This window comes from Orcinus orca, chromosome 7, assembly GCF_937001465.1.
Source record: "Orcinus orca chromosome 7, mOrcOrc1.1, whole genome shotgun sequence".
NCBI classification, from domain to species: Eukaryota; Metazoa; Chordata; class Mammalia; order Artiodactyla; family Delphinidae; genus Orcinus; species Orcinus orca.
The window spans coordinates 118199947-118222022 of NC_064565.1; the positions used below are offsets into that span (position 1 = coordinate 118199947).

Here is a 22076-nt window from a genome sequence, read left to right on the forward strand (position 1 = left end):
GGAAACTTTTTACATTTTCCTGGCTCTGGAAGCTTCTGGAGCAGGGGAATGATGTGTTCTTGAGAGTTGGAGAGCACCCGTGTTGGGGAGAGGCAGGGCTGGCGGCCGAGGGCGGCCCCTCACAGTTGGTGCTGGCAAGGCTTCCCTGAGCTGACAGGCGCCCCTCTCTTCAGTGCAGGTCCGAATCTGAAGGAGTGGCTGAGGGAGCAGTTTTGTGACCATCCGCTGGAGCACTGTGAGGACACGAGGCTCCACGATGCAGCCTACGTGGGGGACCTCCAGACCCTCCGGAGCCTGCTGCAGGAGGAGAGCTACCGGAGGTGAGCGCCGCTGCCCGCCCCGGGGCTGCCCAGGGTTTGGCCTGTGAGTCTGCACGCAGCTAAGGCTCGGGAGCTGTGAGGGAGGCCCAGCGGTCTCTGATTTGCAGGTGGAGACCCTGAGTGTTTCCACTTTCCGAGGATGGGATAAAAGGGGACTGCCGGAAGCGTGGTCAGACTTGTAGGCGACCGCCTGATGGCGAGGGCAGAGAGACCCGAGTTCAAGTCCAGTTCTGTCACCTTTATATGTTCCAGCAACTTCTGGTGCTCTCTGGGCGTCAGCTTCCCTGACGTTACCCTCGACGACAGCGTCATTACTGTCTTCAACAGCGGCCCTGCTCCCTTGCGAGTCTCTTCTGGCTCTTTATCCTAAGGCACATGCATAAATTCTCCTCCCTTAATTATTGCATCGTTACCCCCTTTGGGTCCGGACTTCCTGATGGAGCAAACCTGTACAGAGTTCCTGACGCGCTCTCCTCTGGCTTCTCAGGGCCTCAGTCATCTGCCTCCAGCGCCTGGGGCTCAGCCTCTGGCCAGCGGTCTCATTACCCAGAGACACGCTCCTTTTGTTGGTAGCGCCCTGCCTGTTGCCTTGCCACATCCTGCTAGCTCCTCCAGACCGGCTCAAGCCCCTCATGGCATCGGAGTCTTGCTGTTACTTTTCCCCACTCGAGACACCCGGGGAGCACAGAGCCTGCCTGTTCTCCGTGTGTCTAAGGTTGGAGTCTCAAGTAGACTTGAAACTCACCTGCAAGCAGAAAATCCTTCAGGCTCTTTCTGTGTTTCTGTTTCCCCTCCAGGGCTAGGATGCCAGTGAGTTGATAGAAGAAATGCCTGTGTATTGATACTGAAACTTATACCACTTTTCGTGGGCAGTTCCCAAGGGAAGGATTTCTAACAATACAAGAATAGGTGTCTCTTCTTTCCCTTCTAATGTCTTAGCATTATTTCATTAGAATAGATATTCATGTTAAAAATAAAAAAGCTCCAAAGAGCCAGAAAGGATCGTCATAAAGAGAAATGAGGTGGATTGCACATGAATATTTAACATGAATGACTCAAGTCCAAAGAAAACCTTGAATTTGCAGATATAACAGTAGAATAGAGTTAAGCTACTAAAATAGACCAAGTATGTTCATATTGCTTTTTCAAGTACCGTTTTTCTTTCTTTCACTCAGGTTCAGTGAATCTGGTTTCTTGACGATATTTTGCCCTTGCTATGTAGTTCTTCGGTGATGAGTCCTTGGAGCGTTCCTTGGCCTCCTTGGCTAGTGGAAGCTAGTAACCAGCTGAAGGAGGAACCCTGACCTGTTGCATGTTTCTGGGTCACTGCTTTAGTGATCTGTATTCCTCAGCTTTGTTCAGAGCTGCGCTGGGAGCTTGAGGTGAAGAGCCTCAGCTGGTGACATGATGGGTCCATGCATTGCATGACCCTGGCATCCCTTGATGGGGAGTTGTGGTCTGAGTGTCACTTGCAATGAGGGCTGAGCCTGGACGGTTTCCCTCTGCTGCTGCTGGCCAGGAGTGTGGTGATTCCTGCAGGCTGTCCTTTGTGCTGTGTCAGAGGTAGAGGGACCACAGTGGTCACCTAGCCCCAGTGAGGATACCGAGGCCCAGAGAGCGGTCCAGCCTCAGGCCTTCACAGGTAGTAGCTGGTGAAGAGGGGCCTCGGGGCCCTGACCCAGGTCCCGAGCAGGTATGCTGTCCTCCATCCTGCGCTGCCTCCCGGGCAGGCCCTTCTCCCCTTCGTGGAGCAAAGAGCTTTGGACGCGAGTCAGGAAATTGGAGATCTTAACTCTAGTGCTCAGCAGTCTTACCTGCGCCTCGAATCTCCTCATCTGTAAAACTGGGCTCTTAATTTATTGCCTGTCTTGCCTCAGGCGTGGACCCAGCAGGGTGGCTATGTGAAAGCATTTAACGAAACGAGCACGTGGAAGCACTATTAAAGCGAAGGCTGCCCTCCTGCTCCCTGTCTCAGGGTCCCACCTGAGAGGAGCTGGAGCGGCTGGCCGGTCTCCCAGCACCCCTCCCAGCCTGGCTCCCTGTGCTCTCTCTCAGCCGCATCAACGAGAAGTCTGTGTGGTGCTGCGGCTGGCTGCCCTGCACACCACTGCGCATCGCGGCCACTGCAGGCCACGGGAACTGCGTGGACTTCCTGATCCGGAAGGGGGCTGAGGTGGACCTGGTGGACGTGAAGGGACAGACGGCCCTGTACGTGGCCGTGGTGAACGGGCACCTGGAGAGCGCCCAGATCCTTCTGGAAGCCGGCGCCGACCCCAATGGAAGCCGGCACCACCGCAGCACCCCTGTCTACCACGCCTCCCGGGTGGGCAGGGCAGACATCCTGAAGGCCCTCATCAGGTCAGTACCACAGGGGCCGGGCCACCGTTGCCCTTGCGATGGCCACCACGGGGAGCGTGGCCGCATCAGCACGTTCTCGCAGCCACATTCTCACTTCTTGTTTTCTGCATTTGCCTGTTTTTCCTCTCTCTCTCCAATTAGACTTGTTAGAGGATTTGTCTATTTTGTTAGTCTTTCTAAAGAGCTGCTTCTTAGCTTTATCAGTTCTCTTATTTTTTTACTTACTGATTAATTTCTGTTTTTATCTTTATTTTTTCCCATTTTCCTTAATTTTACTTAATATTTTCCCTAATTTTCTGAGTTGCATTCTTATTCATTTTTTTCTTGATTAATAATGTAAACTTTCAAGGTTATGAATTTACCTTTGCCTATAGCTTTGGCTGTGTCTGCTAAGCTTTTTTCTTTTTCTTTCTTTTTTTTTTTTTTTTTTTTTTGGCAGTACGCCGGCCTCTCACTGTTGTGGCCTCTCCCGTTGTGGAGCACAGGCTCCGGACGCGCAGGCTCAGTGGCCATGGCTCACAGGCTCAGCCGCTCCGCGGCATGTGGGATCTTCCCGGACCGGGGCACAAACCCGTGTCCCCTGCATCGGCAGGCAGACTCTCAACCACTGTGCCACCAGGGAAGCCCTTCTTTGGGCTTTTTTAAAGTTATTTTTTAATGTCCAACTACGTTATTGTGGATACTTGTAACAAAGTATATAACCACAGGGTTTTATTTGTATAGTACAAGATGACAGCTTCAGTTATGTTATTCAGACTTCCTCTCTCTTTTGTTTTTACATCTTTAACCATTGGATCTTCCCCAAATTCAGCGAAGTCTGTTAGTCTGTAAGTACTGTTGTGATTTGCCAGTTTCCCCTTGTATTTGTAATAATTTTGCTCGCCGTATTTTGATGCTCATTGGGCTCATGAAAGTTCTTGCTTATGGATTGTGCCCTTTATCAAACCAAAAGGAAACCATCGGTTTCATTGAGGGCTCATTTATGTAGCATTCTGTAACTTTTAGTTTTCATCTTAGTGGGTTTAAGTAATTCTTTGTGAGCTCACTTTTACTGTTTGACTGTCTGGGATTCTTTTGTTTTTTTAGGTGATACAAATGAACTTTTATTTCACACTTCAGGAAGTGGATAGTCTCCGAGAACTGCAAAATGGGGTGAAAAGCAAGAAGCTTTTGTAGGATAAAGGGATTCTTTGTTTTTTAATACAGTTAACATTGTTGCCATAGCTGATGTTAGGTCTATTACTGTTGTCTTTCTGTGTCTTAACTGTACCTTTATTTTATATCTTTTTTCCATGATCTGTGTTTTCTTTGCTTTCCGTTTCTGTGGTTTTAGACGGTTTCTGGTCTTCTTTTAATTGTACTAATGGTTACCTTTTTAAAAATTTGAGCCAGATTGCATTTTCAGTCTCATGTCTCCAGTGACTTCTTTCTACTAAAGATGCTTCCCCGCCCAGTAGCCCCCGCCACCCCCACCACCGCCCCCCTGCTCTGGAGGCTGTTTGTTCTGTGGCTGGACTGAGTGCAGTTCAGGTAGCCCGTTGTCGGTGTGGGAAAGTATTACAGGAGAGGGTTACAGCATTGTTACGGGCTGCACTGGGGGTGTTCTGAGGAGCAGGGACCTGGCATCCCCCTTGCCCAGTGCAGGGCATCGTTTTTTAAATTAGGTACTGAGAATATATTTATTATATCAAAAGGATTTATATATTAAATGGCTATGGAATTGAGTTTTGGGAAGATAATTGAGGATGATATGGTGGTTATACTGGAGGGTGATGAAGACGTGATGATACTTTTTTCCCCTTCTTTTGAAGGATTTCTAGCCTGATAATCTAAATCACCTCAGTCCCGTATCTTTGCATCTTGGAGAATGTAAGTCATTAATTTGGAAATGTTTTTCAGTAGGATCAATCCATGAAATTTCATCTTGGTTCCAGAAATCCCACAGGACGTTTCAGTCAATTCATGATGCGCGACTGCTTTGAATTAACTGCAGGCTTGACTTTCAGAGATGTTTACAGGTGCCCTTCTTGAGGAAACGTTACTAAGACATTTTGCTGCCCCGCTGGAGTACAGGACAGTACTTTTACAGTGCGGTACCAAGAGCATATATTATTCTGTTGAAAAGTTTTCTGGATTCTAAATTACCAGATAATTGACTTTTGGAAAGTGGGGTTAAGTTACTGAACAGCTAATACAATCTAAACACGATCTAAACGCAACTCCTGCCTTCCCTGTGTCATTGTCCCTCATAGGCAGGGCTCTCTTCTGTCACTGTTGTGATTTGGTGTCCCTCTGCAAGTAACCTCCATTTTGTTACTTCTCATTTCCCTTGATATATATTACTGATGTTTTTTTAAAAAGGTAAGGAGTGGTATTTCTGTATGTGCAAAAGTTATACTGATTTATTGAGTCGTCCCGGTGGTTCCTTGCCAGTGATACTAAAAGCAGTAGGGGAATTTTGGAAAATATTCAGGATTAAAATTAACTGGATCCCATCCATTATATTTTTATGAGTGGATGAAGGACTGTCTTTCCCACAGCTCAGCTAATACCAGATTGTCATATTGCCCCAAATTACAAACATTCTAGAAGACATATCCGTAAGAATAAGGAGGCAAAACAATGTCACTGCTTGAAATCTAGTTCTCTTAATTGATTGAGTGTGTGAAATGAAATATCGGCTTCTGCTTGGTTTGGTATGTGTTTTAGAATGTTTCTCTTGTCACCCCTAGGATATCTTGGAGAACACTGGGTGATACTTGCATTTGTAGTGGCTGACGATGCTGCATGGCGTCAGTGGGGAAGCAGGTTGTCATGTGAGCTTATTGGGCTGTGTGCTGTCCTTTGTCTTCCTCAGCTCTGTGCTGCTGACAGGCAGCAGTGTCGCTTCTAGGGGCAAGTTCCTTCGGATGCTTGCAATAGTGCTGAAGAGACGGGTGATAAAACATGATTGCTGGCTGTGAGTGTTGGCCAGCTATTTCTATTAAGGCATGGAAAACGATGCTCTCCCCTCCGCCCGGGCCCCTGCATGTCAGGCCCCATCATCATTACTGCCTACATTTTGTCATTTCCTAATTCAGATGAAATATGTGATGACAAAATTTGTGAGGCATTGCAGCACTAGGGCAATGGAAGCTCAAGTACACGGGTGCTGGCTAATGTTTCCTCACGGAAGAGGTGGGTAACGCCTTTTGGGTAGCAGTCTCACGGAAGTGGGGCTGTGCTCTTCTCATTACATCCTCTCAGGCTGCACATGTTTCAGTTGGTCCCAGTACTGCTGCTGTTCACTTTCATCTTCTGGTTAAGGTGGCGTCTGCCAGCTTTTTCCATTGTAAAGCTCCTCTTTTTCCCTCAGTGATTAAAAAATATTTTTGTGGCTCGGTACTTTGGAACCATGTATATCCTGTTCCTCATCAGATTTTTAATTTATTCATTTATTTATGTTAGACTCATGGTTTCCTGTGGAGTTACAATTATTCTAGGCTCTTGTGTACTTTGCCTGGTTCACCCCTGGAATTAGTTATTTCTCCAAGGAATCCTGGTTTCTTTTTGTGGTGAATGCTATGTAAAAGCCAAGGTGTGGACACTAGGAGTGCTTATTGCTTATGGGGTGTCACTGTTTTCAGCTTCTCCTACTGGACAGAGCTAAGGTTACTTAAACATGTTTCTCTCTACATTTCTGTATCTCTTATACATTGACAGTTAAAGAGTTCACCCTGATGCCTCTAATCCAATCCAGCACCACAGGGTTCATCCTACTTTTCTCCCTTTCCAAATTTATTATTCTTTTGCAACATTGAGAGACCTGGTTCTCTTACCTTTAACATGTTAACTTACTTTGCCAATCCCCCATATTGATCCAGTCTCCTATGCTGCTGCCCCTCCCACACATGCCTCCTCCCCCGCCGCGGGCTGTAGCACCCTTGCAAGGCAGCATCCTTAGAAGCACCCTCTTCACTCGGCCAGGACTCCAACAGCTTGAGCAGGCCGCCCTCCCTGCTGTAGTCAGCGGCCCCCGCTTAGTGTACAATGACCCAGTTGGTAGTTTGTGCTTGGCCTGGGAGAACCCTAAATGTCCCATAGAAAGCCATGTATTTGGGCGTCCTTGGGTGCAAGGACAAGGGCAGGTCCCTTGAGGGGATCCTGAAGGCTCTGCCTGTAGAGTCGTTTAGAGATTGGCTCTGCTGGGAAAGGAGGCTTCCGGGTCAGGCGGCCCCTGCGTCGGCCTGTGTGAGATTCATCCTCACATCTGGGCTGTCTCTGGGAGTCAGAAGAGGAGAGCTCCCAGGCAGCCATACAGATCAGCTCAGGGACTGTCATCAGCGCTCCCACCTCTGGTGGCTGCACGAGGCTGCCTTGCTGTGCATCCTGTCCTGGGTCCTTCTAGGTGACTCTGCTGGGAATGGGCTGGCTCCTCTGGAGGCTCGGTGCCTGAAGGGAAGAGCCGCCCTGGCGGGCAGCACGCAATGGCACCAACTGGGTACACAGTTGCGGTAAAGTATTTCTTTCTGCTTTTCAGTTTCTAAGGATTGCTGTTTAATTTTTTTTTTTTTTTTTTTTTTTTTTTTTTTTCCGTATGCAGGCCTCTCACTGTTGTGGCCTCTCCCGTTGCGGAGCACAGGCTCCAGACGCGCAGGCTCAGCGGCCATGGCTCACGGGCCCAGCCGCTCTGCGGCATGCGGGATCTTCCCGGACCGGGGCCCGAACCCTTGTCCCCTGCATCGGCAGGCGGACTCTCAACCACTGCGCCACCAGGGAAACCCCTAATTTTTTATAGTATGTATTTACATGGTTCCAAAGTCAAATCTATAAAACAAAGTATATTAAAAGCAGTCTAGCTTCTATCCTCATCTGCTTCATCCCTGCCCTATAGATAATCATTTAAAAGGTTTTGTGGTTTATCCTTCCATCATTAAAAATTAGGCAGGTATGTGTCTAGGTGTGTATCATGTGCACATTGGTATTGCAGCCTCCTCCCCAGGATAAACAGTGGCATACTTCACGTTCATCGTCCTGCTTTTCTCACTTATCAGGGTGTCCTGGAGGTCACTGCAGAGCAGTCCTTAGCCCTGGTCCTCATTCCTTTTCAGGTGGTACAGTGCTCCTTTATGTGGATGGGCCAGGCCCTCTTGACGAACCTGTGGCTCGTTTCCTGCCTTTGGCTATTACGGGTACTGTTTTAATGAATTGCCTTGTGTACGCCATCTTTTCAGAGTTTTGCAAATGTGTCTTGGGGCTAGATTCCAGGAGTTGTGATTGGTGCGTCAGAGGGTACATGCATAGGTAAGTTTGCCAGCTATCACCAGATTTCCCTCTACAGGGATTGCTGCATCATGCCTGGCCCCCAGCGACGAATAAGACTTCCTTTTTCTTTAAAGCTCGGTCAGTAAGTTTTTGGATTTTTCCCAATCTGATAGGTGAGAAGTGGTGTCTCCGAGTAGTTTTAATTTGCATTTCTGTTATGAGTGAGGCTGAGCATCTTTTCATCTGGTTGAGAGCTGTTTGCACGTGTCTGTATCCATCTCTGGCTCATTTATCTATAGAGCTGTTGATCTTTTCCTTTTAGAAGGTCTTTATATATTAAGGATGTAACATTTCCCCCAGTTTGTAACTTATTGTTTTACTTTACTTATGTTAAAAAAGCTTTGTTTTTATATCTTTTCCTGATCTTCCAAATCAACTTTATAATCAACTTATGTAGCTCCAGGGATGTTATTTTTATGTATTTACATTTATAGTCAACTTATTTAGTTCTGGGGAGGGTATTTTCATTTATATAATAAACTTAGGGAAAATGACATCTTAATGATATTGAGTCTTCTTGTCTAAGACTACGGTATGTCTATTTCCTTAGGTCTACTTATGTGACTTTCAGTAGTATTTTATAATTTTACTCATGCAAATTTTGGACATATACTGTTAAGTTTATGCTTAGATATCTCACTTTAAAATTTATTTTGCTATCAGAAATGAGGTCTTTTTCATTTTATCTTTCAACTTGTTTTTGTTTGTATATAGAAGGCTGTTGGTTTAAAACTTGCTACTTTAATAAATTCTCTCATTGCTTGTTAACTGCATTTTCATTAATCATTTAAGGCTTTCCAGACAGTTATATTCTCTGTAAATAGGGAAAGTTTTACCTCTTCCTTTCCAATTTCAGTCAGCTAATTGCTTTCTCTTGTCTAATTGCACTAGTACTTAAAAAAAAAAAAAAGAGTCTTTAAAACGAGTGGGCTGGAAAGTGGGGCTGTGTACCTTGCTCCCGGCAGAGCTGCTGCTTGTGTTTCCCTGCTAGGCGAGAGGCTGACTTCTGGGTTGAGGAAATATTTTTTATCATGTTAAGGAAATATCCCTTACTTTCTTTTTTATTAAGTATTTGCAAACATGCTTAAGTGTTGAGTTTTGTTATATGCCTTTTTTTTTGCATCTATGGAGATAATCATGGATTTTCCCCTTAGTTCTATGAATATGATGGATTATGTTAATAGAGTTTCTAATTTAAGAACTACCCCCTGGAATAACCCCCATGAGGTCATTGTATGTTGCTTTCTTAATGTTTTTAGATTCTCTTTGCTAACATTTTATTGGAGATTGTTAAGTTGATATTCGTAAGTGCAGTTAGTTGGTAGTTTTTCTTTATGGTGAGGCCTTTGTCAGGTTTGGAGATTATTGTTTTGTTAATTTCATAAGCTGAATTTGGAAGTTTTCCTTCTTTTTCTTTGCTTTGAAATAGTTAAAATAGCCATGGGATTGTTGGATCTTCAAAGGTTTGAAAGAACTCCCTTACGAGTTCTTTTGCGTGAGTGGATTCCAAGGTTCCTAACTACCATGGTACCTGCTGGTGGTCACGGGACCACTGCGACTGGGGGGCTCTCCGGTGCTCCCAGCGCTTCTGGAGTTCGGGCCCATCTCCACCGGGTGCCGTGGGGATGCGTTGACTGAGGTTGGCCTGCTGTGAGGTCTCACTGTCCGTGTGTCTACCCTGCAGGTACGGGGCCGATGTCGATGTCAACCACCACCTGACTCCTGACGTCCAGCCGCCTTTCTCCCGGCGGCTCACCTCCTTGGTGGTCTGCCCCCTGTACATCAGCGCAGCCTACCACAACCTCCAGTGCTTCAAGCTGCTCCTGCAGGCTGGGGCAAACCCGGACTTCAACTGCAATGGTCCCGTCAATACGCAGGGCTTCTACAGGGGCTCCCCCGGGTGCGTCATGGATGCCGTCCTGCGTCACGGCTGTGAGGCGGCCTTCGTTAGCCTGCTTGTGGAGTTCGGAGCCAACCTGAACCTGGTGAAGTGGGAATCCTTGGGCCCGGAGTCGAGAGGCAGAAGGAAGGTAGACCCTGAGGCTCTGCAGGTCTTTAAAGAGGCCAGAAGTAAGTGGCCTTAGTTGAACTCTGACTGGCAGTCTCTTCAAGTCGATTGAATGAACCAAGTTGTAGCAATTTAAAAAAAAACAACCTCCAGCTAAGCACTCGGTCACCGCCTTCAGCGAGGACTAGGAATTTTCTAGAACGGTCTTCCAGATTGGCCTTCTCTCTTTAAATTCCCAGACACTAAGATTTAATACCAAGAAACCTACCAAAGTGCATGTTCTCAGAGCTCCTAGAATTATGTTCTCTTTACCCCTTCGCGCTGCTTTGTGATCCCAGATTCTTTCACTGCTGTTTATGGCTTTTAAGTGTTTGCTTTACAACAAATCGCAAGCCCTTCCTTCTCTAGGGCGCCTCACGTCCCCTTCTTCGGTTCCACTCAAATACCATTGTTCTGCATTGTGTGCTAAGTATGATTTTTGTTAGAATGAGGCATACAGTTTGCTTATTCATGAAGAAGGATTTTGCCAGTGAATTAAGTTGATGGCCAGGGAGTTTGCAGTTGATCCGTGGCTTGGTACTTGTTGTCATTCTCTCTCCAGGACTCAGAAGTTGACCCTGTGCGCCCTCTGACCTGCCCACACCCTGCCCCTTTCCCGTCTGGGTCTTGAGGGCATCTGAGTGACCACCTTTTCCCCAGTCCCTTGGCTCTCGCAGAACTTATGTTTGTTGTGTTCTTGTTACTGGCTTTCCTTAAACCCGTCATTAAAGCATGGTCCTGTTGAGGCTTCCCCAAAAGAGTTGCTGGCTGGTCAGTTGGAGCCACGCTGACAGAGTTAGGCTCCCTGTGTTCAGGCCTGTTGCACAGGCAGAGACACGGCGAGGCTGTTTTGACCAGAGCAAAACTGTCAGCCTGCCCTCCTCCTGTGTTGCTCGGCCCGTCCCCTTCAGACCCCCTTGGAGCTTCTGGGAGGGACCAAGAGCAGAGACTGACAGAGGGCAGAGGGCAGTTTGTCTGTCACACCTGCTGGGGCATGCAGTGGCCAGCTCTGTTTCTCTGTCTAGGGAGTTCCACAGAGTTGAGCAGATAACAAGACCTTTCTCACCAGGGCCTGTTCTCCTCTGGAGGTGGGAAGTGGCAGCGAGCGCTGGCGCAGCCCCGCTTGTCCTCACAGCCAGCCTTTGGTCTGTAGGGTTAGGAGAGGCGTTTAACCTCTCCCTCTGTCTCTCCCTTTCTTCCCGTGCGTTCCAGGTGTCCCCAGGACCTTGCTCAATCTGTGCCGCGTGGCCGTGAGAAGAGCGCTTGGCAAATACCGACTCCATCTGATTCCCTCGCTGCCTCTGCCAGACCCCATAAAAAAGTTTCTGCTGTATGAGCAGAACTCACGAGCAGCGGCTGACTGCAGCGAGGAGGAAGCAGTCTCCAGAGCCAGTCGACACCGGTTCCTGCCCCTGTGACCACGTCCTGTGCTGCTGCCTAAACCCCACCTGGCTGCTGGTGAAGCGGAATCAGCCTCGTCCTCATGGACTGTATCCCATCTCAGGTGCTTGGGGCGTCGGACAGTCCTTAGGTCGGTATCAGCCGAAAGGCTCGTACAAAATTAATTTTGTTCTTCCTCAGTATCTGTGTTTTGGAAATTAATGAAATGGGCCTCGAAATGTGAGCAAGTTCGGGCTGAGCTTGGAGGCCTGCTGACTTCCCCAGGAGGGGGAACTAGCACTGTGCAGGGCTGTGCTGCTGCGTTTGCCTCTCAGCTTGATTAACGCGAAATGAAAAGGAGTCTTGCTATAAAAGTACAGAGATGCACTTCCTGAACTTACTAGTTTGTTTTCCCTGCTGCTGGGGTAGACGTGTGACATTTATCATGCGCACCCCGTTTCCTTGCCGCTTCACTGTTCTCTCCTTGTGGCGGAGGCGCCATATTAATTGTCTTCATTCAAGGATGGTTTCCTGGCCACATGGATGGGCTTTACTGCCTCAAAGTCAATACTTGCATTTGTTCACAGCCTCTTTAGGTAACGCTCAGAGTTCTGCAGCGCTGCACCTGTCTGATACCCACCTGTGCCTAGCATCATGCCAACAGGTCTCATGAGTTCTCTGCCATTTCACTTTGGGGAGCTTCCAGACAGTTGATTGATTTTAGGAGGCCAATGCTGAAATAGCCAGTAATTGACTGCCTACATTCGGACCAAGGACTGTCCAACAGCATTCACTGCCAGTTCTAAAAGAGGAAGATGCCTGCGGCGCTGTCTTCTCGTCCCTGCACATACCAGAAAGTGCAAACTTTAGTCATCTTCTGGATGGTTCTAAGCTTTCAGTTGCTTTGTGTTCAGTGGACAAAACATCTGCTGTTTGGTTGATTGATCTTCACTTTTTTGGACCTAATGTCTTGGTAGTTGCTCCTAGAACCGAAGAAAGGGGATAGCAGTGAGGTCAGAGGGCTTCCCCTGGCCTGCTGGGGGTGGTGAGAAGTGAGAGGAATGAGCTGGCTTGTCACCTGACGGATGGCTCGGCTGTGGGCAGGGCTCACTCACACCTGGGCTGCGTGGCCAGGTGTGTGGCCATGTCGGCACAGGTGGGCCAGAGGCTGCCTCTTTGGAGCATCCAGGTGCTGCTGTTTCCAGGGAAATCACATCTGGTAATTTGAGGCCTCAGGGCCATTGTGTGGATCTGTGGTGATTCTGACCTTTAGAAGTGTTTAGAAACGGGCAGATTTCAAATCTGAGTTTGGATTTTCTGCAATAAGAGAAATCTAATTTGTAACAATTGAACTAATGATAGGGGTTTATTTAATTATTAGCGTCATTATGTGTCTTCACCGACCAGACAGTCAGTGTCTGGTCATTGTCTTCTGTGGCTCGAGGATGGAATTCTGAACGCCACCTCCTGTGTCATGGATGGACGTGTGTTGGAAAGCCAGGCTGGCCCGTATATGAACGTATGAGGTCTGAGGGGGCCCGTCGATGATTTGGGGAGGCCAGCGTAGCCGCTGGAGGCTTCACCTTATTACAGGCGGTGGCCAAGGCGTAAGTGTTGGATGGCCTCTGAGGCCCGAGGCCGGGCTGTGTGCTGCTCCTCAGGACGGGGAGCCTGCTTGGCTGGTCACATTCAGAGCTCGGAGTCAGGAGAGGCTTCCTGAGAGGAGAGGCGCTGCGGGTGGGCGGCCGATGGGGCCCTTTGCAGCCGGAGCTGAGTGCTGCAGGGCTTCAGCCCGGGCCGGGGATCAGATGCCTTCCTGTGGCACGTGTGGTGGGACCACACCTGAGCTGGGCTGCGGCTGGGCCAGGAGCTGCGGGGAGCTGGGGCTCTGCCTGCACTTAGGGAAGGGTTGTGTGGAAGCTCGAGCCACCCAGAGGTGGGCTGGGCCGCTGGAGGGGGCTTCGTGTCACTGGGGGTGTGTCAGCGCTGGCTTGTCACCTCCGTGGTCGGGCTGAGAGAGGTGTATCAGGAGTGGTTAGCTCCCCTTACTTTTTTTTTTTAAGAAGATGTTGGGGGTAGGAGTTTATTAATTAATTTATTTTTGCTGTGTTGGGTCTTCGTTTCTGTGCGAGGGCTTTCTCTAGTTGTGGCAAGCGTGGGCCAGTCTTCATCGCGGTGCGCAGGCCTCTCACTATCGCGGCCTCTCTTGTTGCGGAGCACAGGCTCCAGATGCGCAGGCTCAGTAGTTGTGGCTCATGGGCCTAGCCTCTCCGCGGCATGTGGGATCCTTCCAGACCAGGGCTCGAACCCCTGTCCCCTGCATTAGCAGGCAGATTCTCAACCACTGCGCCACCAGGGAAGCCCCTCCCCTTACTTTGAAGCTCTTGCAGCTGCCCTTTGGCTCGGGGTCCCTGCGGGTGAGCCTTGCTGCAGGCTTGCAGGACATTCTGAGTTTGCCCTGCTTGGTGTTTTCTTCAGGGGTCTGTTAGGGACAGAGGCTCCCCAGCCCGGCCCTGGGTAGGAGGGTGTCTCTGTTCTCAGACCTTCTGGAAAGCCGCATCTGGGAATGCTGCCAGTGCGGGGGTCCCAGCCATGCCGGTGCGACCTTGGGGCTGCACCAGCGGAGTGGGCGTCAGCCTCCTTTGCAGGTGAAGTGAGTGCAGGGCTTGCTTCTGGGGGTTGGAACCATTTTTCTGGGATCTCTCTGGAAGGAGTGGACTGAGTCGATGCTCATTGTTGGGCCTGGCCCAGAGCTGGCCGGGGAGGCAGTGGGACTGGGGAGAGGTTGAGCTGGGGAGTGGGGCCCCCGAGCATGGTGTGCTCAGGGCCGGTCCGCAGGGGCCAGGGCCTCAGCTCTTCCTTTGCAGAGACAGGTTGGCTTTCTCTTTGTGCAGCCAACTTTTAGAGATTTTTTCACAATCCCAGCAACTTCGAGGTTCAGGCTCTAGTTTGACATTTCACAGCTACCAAACCTGAATCTGAGCATAACGTAGATAGCTGCTTAAGGCCGTTCCTGCTTGTTTTGAGTGGCGCTTTGCTAAAGCTCCCTTTCTCTTTTGTTGGCAGGGATAGGATCCAGAATAGGCAAGAGTCACCCTCTCCATCAGAGCACTTTACAAAATCATGTTTCTGAGCCCTGGGGCCCCAGCCCCACACAGCCAGGAAGTGTGGGGGTACTTGATGAGGCTGCGGCCCCAGAGCCCTCCGCAGGGAGGGGCATGATGCACCAATGGGAAGGAGCCTGAGGTCCCCCCAGCCTGGTCCCGGCAGTGTCCTGCTGTTGTCCCTGCTGGGGCGCCTGCCGGCCACTGAACGGAGTCCTGTGCCTGGGCCTTGGCTGCTGCGGACGGGCGGGGGGTGGGGGGGGCGCGGGCGGGGTGTGGTGGAGGCAGCGCTGACACCTCTGAGAACCTCTGAGAATTCAGCTGTGGCATCCTGGGTGGCGTTTCTGCATGTATTTCCAGAACCATCAGTGTCATACATATCTGTGCCTTTTCATATTACTTATGCTATTTATGTATTTATTTACTTATGTATGCCCTACCTTGTTCCAGAAAAGGGTTTAAGGCAGTGATGCTTATTTTTTGATGTTCTCTTTTGACATTTGATAAGTTGTAGTCAACATGCGCTTGTTGTTAAACAGGTAGTTTTAAAAAAGGAAAGGACAATTAGCAGTTTCCTGATGTTGAATATGTTTCTGTTATCAGGCCTGAGTGCCATCATTTTAATTTTTTCCTCTTGCTTCCATGAATTGATTCTTCAAATAAAAGGTTCATGCGTAAATAGAAAGAGAGGAACTTGCAGCCAAGGTCAGGCTGAGCAAAGGAAAATCGGCCCTAGAGAGAAGCGCTCTCCTGTGCTTGCTGCCTCCTGCCTGGCCTTGAGCAGGTCCTGTTCCCAGGGAGGCTGCTCTCTTACACGGGCCGGGCCTGGCCGTGTCTTTCCCATGGAGCTTTTGGGAGGGCACGTGAGAGAATGTATGTGAAAGCACTTTGCACTTAAGCCATGCCTGCGACGTGTACACTGCTGTCCTTGTGAGTGTGGTCCCTCTTCTCAGTGGATGGGTCTTCGAGGCCATGATGGTGCTGGGACAGCCTGTGATCTTGGTGGTCGGCTGGGCTTGTGCCCCAGGGGGCAGCAAGAGTCACGGCGCCCACAGCATAGGCCTCCTGTGCAGGTCGAAGTACAAGGACACATGTTAAATAATATAGGAAGTCAAGTTCATTCAATTTAAAGGGTTGTCTTTTAGTCTAAGATTACGTCCTTCCTAATTTGGGTGATAAAATGTCCTCTTATATAATGAAGGTGATACTAGAGGGCAATATTTTCATTTTAAAATGCTCTTGGTTGCAGAATAAAACGTCAGCTGCCCTTTTGTCAAAGCACAGAATTTCTTATTGAGTTTGCCTGTCTCTGAAATCCAGCGTCGGGGACCCGCAGTCTCGCTACCGTGTATGTTTACGTGCCGAGGAATTTCTCTCGGAGTCTTGAAACAGCCTGTACGTGGTTGAAGGAGAGCCCAGCGTCTGCTCTGCCTGGTAGACCAAGAACAAGCCCTGAGATCACTGTGTGAGCTGTTAGGAAGTGCGTGCTTGTGTCCTGCCCACCACAGAGCAACGACCCTGGGGTGATGGGCCTCTGGCCTCCCCGAATCCCCTAAGAGACACTCCCGGGAGGTTCGTGTGGACTCCTCAGCGAGGCTGCCCCTGACCTCAGGCCTGGGCACCTGAGGCATCCCCGAGCGCTGGCGCTGGTGCTGGTGGTGAGCCTTCTGGCGCCGGGGCTGCCGGCTTCTGCTTGTGCCCCTCTCAGCCGCCTGCCACTCAGCGGCCAGTCCCGAGTGGTCTGGATTCCCCGCCAGCTTGGAAGTGCCTCATCTGGCCCCATGACCTCTCTCTCCTTGCTCGCTTATGCCTCACTTCCCTCCTCATCCCCCGCCCCCAGCCTGACTCTCTTGATGTGGAATAAAATAACTGATGTGCACACATGAGTGGTTAGTGGGATCATGTCCTAGGAGAATTCCACGGGGGGGACGTGCAGAGTTTGAAGTGCAGTGACGTGCGGAATATATGCTATAAATTCTAGGAAGACAGTCGGATGGAAAAGAGAGGCGGGGGGGAAGGGTGACTTCTGTTGCCTTAACTTGTAATCGCTCAGTGTCTGGAATGCATGGGGAGCTTTTCTTTTTTAAGTTGCTTGGATTTCAGATCTCTCCCAAGTGACGTATGCGTGTGCACCCATGCAGTTTAGTGTGGTATTTGTGGGCACGGCTCTCCTGTGTATAACATCAGTTTGCTGCTGTGATTTAGCCAGCAGTGCCCCTGCTCCACCCTGCGTGTTTGCACAGCTCCCGCTGCTTCTGTCTGGTGTCGGCACGTGAGGTGTGACACGCGCTGGGGCCCGTGTGCCTGCACGCATGCTGAAGGGGAGTGCTGACCGTCAGCCCTCAGCTTCTCCTTCCTCCTCTGGTCATGACTGCGTGCTTGCCCGCAGCAGCTGGGACCATGACTGTTCTTTGCACTTGTGCCTGGTTAAGAGCTTTCAGAAATACAATGGACATCTTTGATGTGTTATTGTAACTTTAGTAAATGCTTTATTCCCCTTTAATTCCCCCCAATGCCTTAATTTAGTGCACTGTTTATCTCATTGGATAGAATAATTGACCATGTGAAATCTTTGTACATGAACTTCAGGTAGAAGAAGCTGGCTCTCTGGAGAGTTCCTAATTCGCAGAGAAGGGCTTATTTAGCACAGGAGTTTTAAACTGCTCTGGGGGACCCTGGCGCTCTAGGGAGGCACCCAAAATGTTGCACAGGTTTAAACTGATGGATGAGCCTGTTTTACTTGGTGGGGTTTCTAGTTTGAAGAGAGTGTGCTCCTAAAAGTGTGTGAAACACATGGCTTTCAGTCAGGGTGACACTGTCCCTGCAGTGCTCTGTTGGGTGGGGAGGTGGTGGAGACTGCGGGCCCCTGTTCTTTGTGACTTAGTTTGAAAGTGGGATGGTGTGGTGTGAAGCTTTGGGAATGAATGAACTAAATAAAGCATTTATTCATCTCTCAGTGACTCCCTGGCATGTCTCTCTGTTTGCTGTTTCCGATGTTTTCTTTGTTCCTCACACTGATGCCCAACCCCCTACCCCCGTATGTACACTTCTCCTGCTCTACTGAAAGATGGCCTCACTTTCAGTCTACCTCAAAACCAGCTGCATCTGTGTGGCAGAGATTGCTGGTTTTCCTTCATTGTCTCCCTCTGTGATAACAGAACCACAGTTCTAGGTGGAGACTTGAATTCTCTGAATAGGTCTTCATTTCCCAGACTTCTTACAGCTCGATGTGGCCATTTACCATAGCTCCTTCCTGAAATCCCATTAAAGTTACAGGGAATTTTAATTTTTTTAAAAGGCATAAATCCACTAGGATGACTATAAATAGCAACAAAATTTTGGAACCTCTCAAGAAAACAGATGAATGGTAACTGACTTAGAAATACCCGAGGAGACAACGTTGTAAAAAAGAAATGAGAGCATCTGAGAATCTGATTTTATTGCAAAGCTCCCAGAGGCTCTGGGATTGGCAGTTCCAGGTGCCTCTAGAAGTGGTTGTGAAAGAGTGAAAGCAGGAGGGCTGGCTGAAGGCCCTTTTCAGAAGCAGTTACAACTCTCCACTCCACACAGTTGAGCAGTTGTTCCTGCCCCAGCCCGGCGGGAGACTGAGGGAGGCGAGACATCGGCCTTCAGTATGTAAAATCCTCAGCTCAGAAACAGGCTGTATCCTCCAGGCAGGAAATACAGGAGAAAGAGACTTCTTGAGAGATCTCACCAGCCTAAAAGGAAACACCTAAAGATACCAATACTGAATGTGGCTAAAGAAAATCACACACTTCTAACAGTGGATTCCAGTAAATAATTCAAGAAAATTCTGAGAATGAAGGCTATGTTTCCAAATTACAAGGATTGGCCAAGTACTAACCACGGCTGGTGACCAGCCAGGGCACATCACTGTGGAATTTCAGAGTGCTGGGGAGAAAAGATTCTATAACTTCTGGAGCGGATAAACAGGTCACATACAAAGTATCAGGAATTAAAATAGCTTTGGAATCCTCAAATGTCACATTGGATAACAGAGGAATTGGGACCTTTCAGAATTCTGAAGGAAATGCATATAAAAGTCATGCTAAAAAGACCTGTAGTTTCTTTAAAAATGTATGTTCCACACACCCTTTCTTAAGAAACTATTAGAGGATGTACTCTTCCAGAACAAAGGGGTAAACGAAGAAAGGAGAAAACCTGGTATTCAGGAAATGTGGATCCAACGCAAAGAGGCAAGGTGACTCCCAGGAACACAGTGAAAGCCTTGAGGACGACAGCTGTGCATCAGGCACAGAAGGCACCCGATCGAGACTAGATGTGAGGGGCTGAGGCCCCAGAGAAGATGCCTTAATTATTAGAATAACTGTTGTCTCTGAACATGTTTAGATAGGAGTTGGGATTGATTTATTGACAAGTACCTAGGAAACCAAGGGACATAACTCCAAGGAAAACAAAAGGTTGGGCAAGAAAGAAAAAGTTACCACGGTAATACTAGATGCCTCAGCTGTGACTAGTATTTACACAGTCCTAATAACATGCACCTACTACCATAAACGCTATTGGGGGGATGGAGGGTGGGGAAGTGTGTGTGGGTGAAAGCTAAATAATAAAGAGCAGAATTCATTACAACCAACAGAGGGCAGCAGCAAAGCCCAAAGCTGCTGCTTTCTAAGGAAAAAATGGACACACCTCCAGAGAGACTAATCAAGACAAAAAGGACATACAAATCGCTTAAAAATTTAAAAGGGCAATTTTATAGGTCATATAAAAAGATAAGGGTATATTATAAACAACTTTACGATAGTAAATGTGAAAATTTAGAGGAAATGGACACATTCCTAGAAAATAGAATTTACCTAATTTATGGAAGTACTCGGACAGCCGCGGGGGCAGCTACCGCCCGAAAGGAAGTGGCATTTGAGTACTTGACGCGGAAATCTTGGCGCGTCTCCTTTAAGAGGAGGTGAAGCCCCGCCCCACGTGGGAACGCCATTTCTCAGCGCCCGTTGTGATGTACGTCACGACGTGGAGGGCCAATGAGGACCCGGGGGGTGGGGCGTTCCTGTGCGTGTGGACGAGGTGGGGGCCGGACTTCCGGAGCCGTTCTCCTGGGATCCCGTCGGGTCGGGGGTAGGCTCTCGCCCGAAGGACCCGAGAGCTGGGTGGGGTGGTCCTGGAGGATTCTCGGCTGGGGCTCCCCTGGCGGCAGGGCCGCGTGGTCTCCGAGGATGTGGCCTGTGCTTCTCCCAGGAGGAGTGGCCCGGCGCCTGCTGCGTGGAGGTTGGACGTGGGGGAACTTGGCACCTGCGGCCCAGGGTGGTCGGTGTGGCGTAGAGCGGGAGGCACCGGCCGAGCGGGGCGCTTTTGTAAGCGCATCTCAGGTCAGGACGCCCCTCGCAGGTCCGTCTGCTTGGGCGCGTTCCCTGAGATGTGTGGCCCAGGCTGGAAAGACGAGTTGCTCCTGGCTGAGCACCGGGGAGCCGCCGCGGGCAGAAGCTGCAGTGAGGAGGCGTGTGGGAGAGGCTTCGGCCTCAGCGCTCCCGGCCCCAAAGCAGCCCAGCCGAGAGAAACCCAGCAGAGGCGGGCAGGGTAGGGCCTCGTGGCGAGGCACTGTGGATCCACGTGTCAGAGAAGCCCTTAGTGTGCGGGGAGGACGGGTCCAGCGCCGGCCTCCTCCAGCACCAGGACGGGGAAGGCCGGCAGGATCGCCGCAGGCTGGGAGGCCGCTCACCCCGGACTGTACGGCAAGTGGGAGGGAGCCTACGGCCGCCACACCGGGGCAGGTCTGAGTGCAGGTAACCCCCGCCTCTTTCAACGGCGGAGAATCCACGCTGGAGAAGAGCCTTATGAGTGCAGCCGCCGTGGGAAGGATGCATTCAGCGAAGGATACACTCTTGTTTGGCACCAGAAGGTTCACAGCAGAAAGGCCTGGGACTTCCCTGGCGGTCTGGTGGTTAGGACTCCGCGCTTCCACTGCAGGGGGCACGGGTTCGATCCCTGGTCGGGGAACTAAGATCCCCGCAAGCCAAAGGGCGCAGCACCGCCCCCGCCCTCCCCCCCCCCAAAAAAAGCCTGATGAGTGCAGTAACATAAGAGAACCTTTAGCGACATCTCTAAGCTCAGTCGGCCTCAGAAAGTTTATACTAGAGAAAGTCCCTTTGAATGCATGGAATGAAAGCGTTTTGCCAAAGGTGTGCTGTGATTTACACTGGAAGTTCACCGCCCAGAAAAGTGTTAGGAGTGCAGCAAACGTGGGAAAACCTCCTGCCAAAACGTCAATCTTGTGCTGCATGGAAGTCTGTTGAGTATGTCCAGTGTGAGAAAGCGTTAAGCTGCAGGTCCAACCCCATTCACCCCTGGAAGGTTCACTCTCGAGGAAGACCTCATGGATGCAGAGATGGGGGAAGGCCTTCCACCCAAGAGGCTTCTTCATTTAGCAGCAGAACGTTCGCGGTAGGGAGGCCTATGAGTGCAGCCGATGTGAGAAAACCTTCAGTCAAGGGCCTCACCTCGTAAAGCATCACGAAGTTCATGCTGGGGAAATGCCTTAAGTGTGCAGGGAACGTGCTCTCTCCTCGTTCAGCGGAACAGGACGCGTGCCAGAGACGAGGTGGGGGAGCCTCTGTGAGGATGCCCTTGGCTGGAAGCAGAGCTTCGTAGGGTCAAACGGGATATTCCTGATGAGTGCTAGGTGTGTGGGGAGCTTTCGGGTGCTCTCACCTGCCCCGGGGCCCTTGCCAGAGTTCTTTCGCTGGCAGGGCCCATGACAGAAGCCATCTCACCACTCTGCCAGCTGGGAGGGACTCGTCACCTGTGCTCGTTCCAGTCCCTGGAGGGACCCATGAGCAGCCTGGGCCTGTTGATGGGCCTCGTCTCCTTCCTGACTAGTTAGGGCGTGGGTGTGACCCAGCATTGGCTAGGAGGACCTCAGCTGGGTCCTTTCCGTGGCTCTCAGGGATGGTTTACCTTTTTTCAGGGACCTTGTTGGCCTCATGTGACTCTCTATGGATTTGTCCAGCTTCCAAGTCAGACTTCCAGGGGAACTGCCTGCCTCCCATTAGTCTGCTGGGTGTGGAAATAAAGGCCTTGTAACTGAAGCCACCTTGAATCTGGGGATTTCGGCTTACTGTGTAGGGTGAGTTGAGAACAGGATTGGGGTCTGCCAGCATTAAGAGGGCGGGTGGGGAAGGGGAGAGAAAATGACAGGAAAAAACTCTGTCTCCTTTTGGCTTAGTTTGTGTTGCTGCCCAAGACCTTCGGGGAATGATTGACGCTTAGTGGGCTTAATCCCATGGGCTGGAAAGCAGGATTATTTTGGACACAGAGATCACCCCGAGGAGGGGTGGTTGGTGTGACGGCCCCAGTGCATCTCAGAGCTGTATGAGTTTGGTCCCTTGTATCCAGGGGGTGTCTCACATTCCCCAGCACTGCTGAGGGGAAGCTTTTTCCCAGCACCTCTCTAGGAGCCTCGTCTCCTGAAGTTAAGAACCTGGTAGGCATGTGTCATCGACCATAAGACCCACAGGGGCCGTGTAGGAGCCATAATTAGTGCAGAAACACTAGGCGTGATAGTAGGGA

The 22076-nt window shown here is 50.0% G+C and overlaps 1 protein-coding gene across 4 annotated transcripts in view; it reads left to right on the forward strand.

The window, feature by feature from the left end:
• Positions 1–21595, forward strand: part of ASB1 (ankyrin repeat and SOCS box containing 1) — a 25894-nt gene extending 4299 nt beyond the window's left edge. The window contains exons 2-7 of one of the 4 annotated variants that reach the window (XM_049711996.1): positions 179–320; positions 2376–2678; positions 9667–10052; positions 11242–11560; positions 15763–21108; positions 21475–21595. In XM_049711996.1, coding sequence (XP_049567953.1) covers positions 179–320; positions 2376–2678; positions 9667–10052; positions 11242–11447 — 1037 coding nt within the window. In that variant the 3' untranslated portion in view covers positions 11448–11560; positions 15763–21108; positions 21475–21595. Of the gene's footprint in view, positions 1–178; positions 321–2375; positions 2679–9666; positions 10053–11241; positions 11561–15762 lie in introns of all 4 variants that reach the window. The other 3 variants (XM_049711997.1, XM_049711998.1, XM_004262540.3) reach the window with 3 other exon arrangements.
• Positions 21596–22076: the final 481 nt, after the last annotated feature.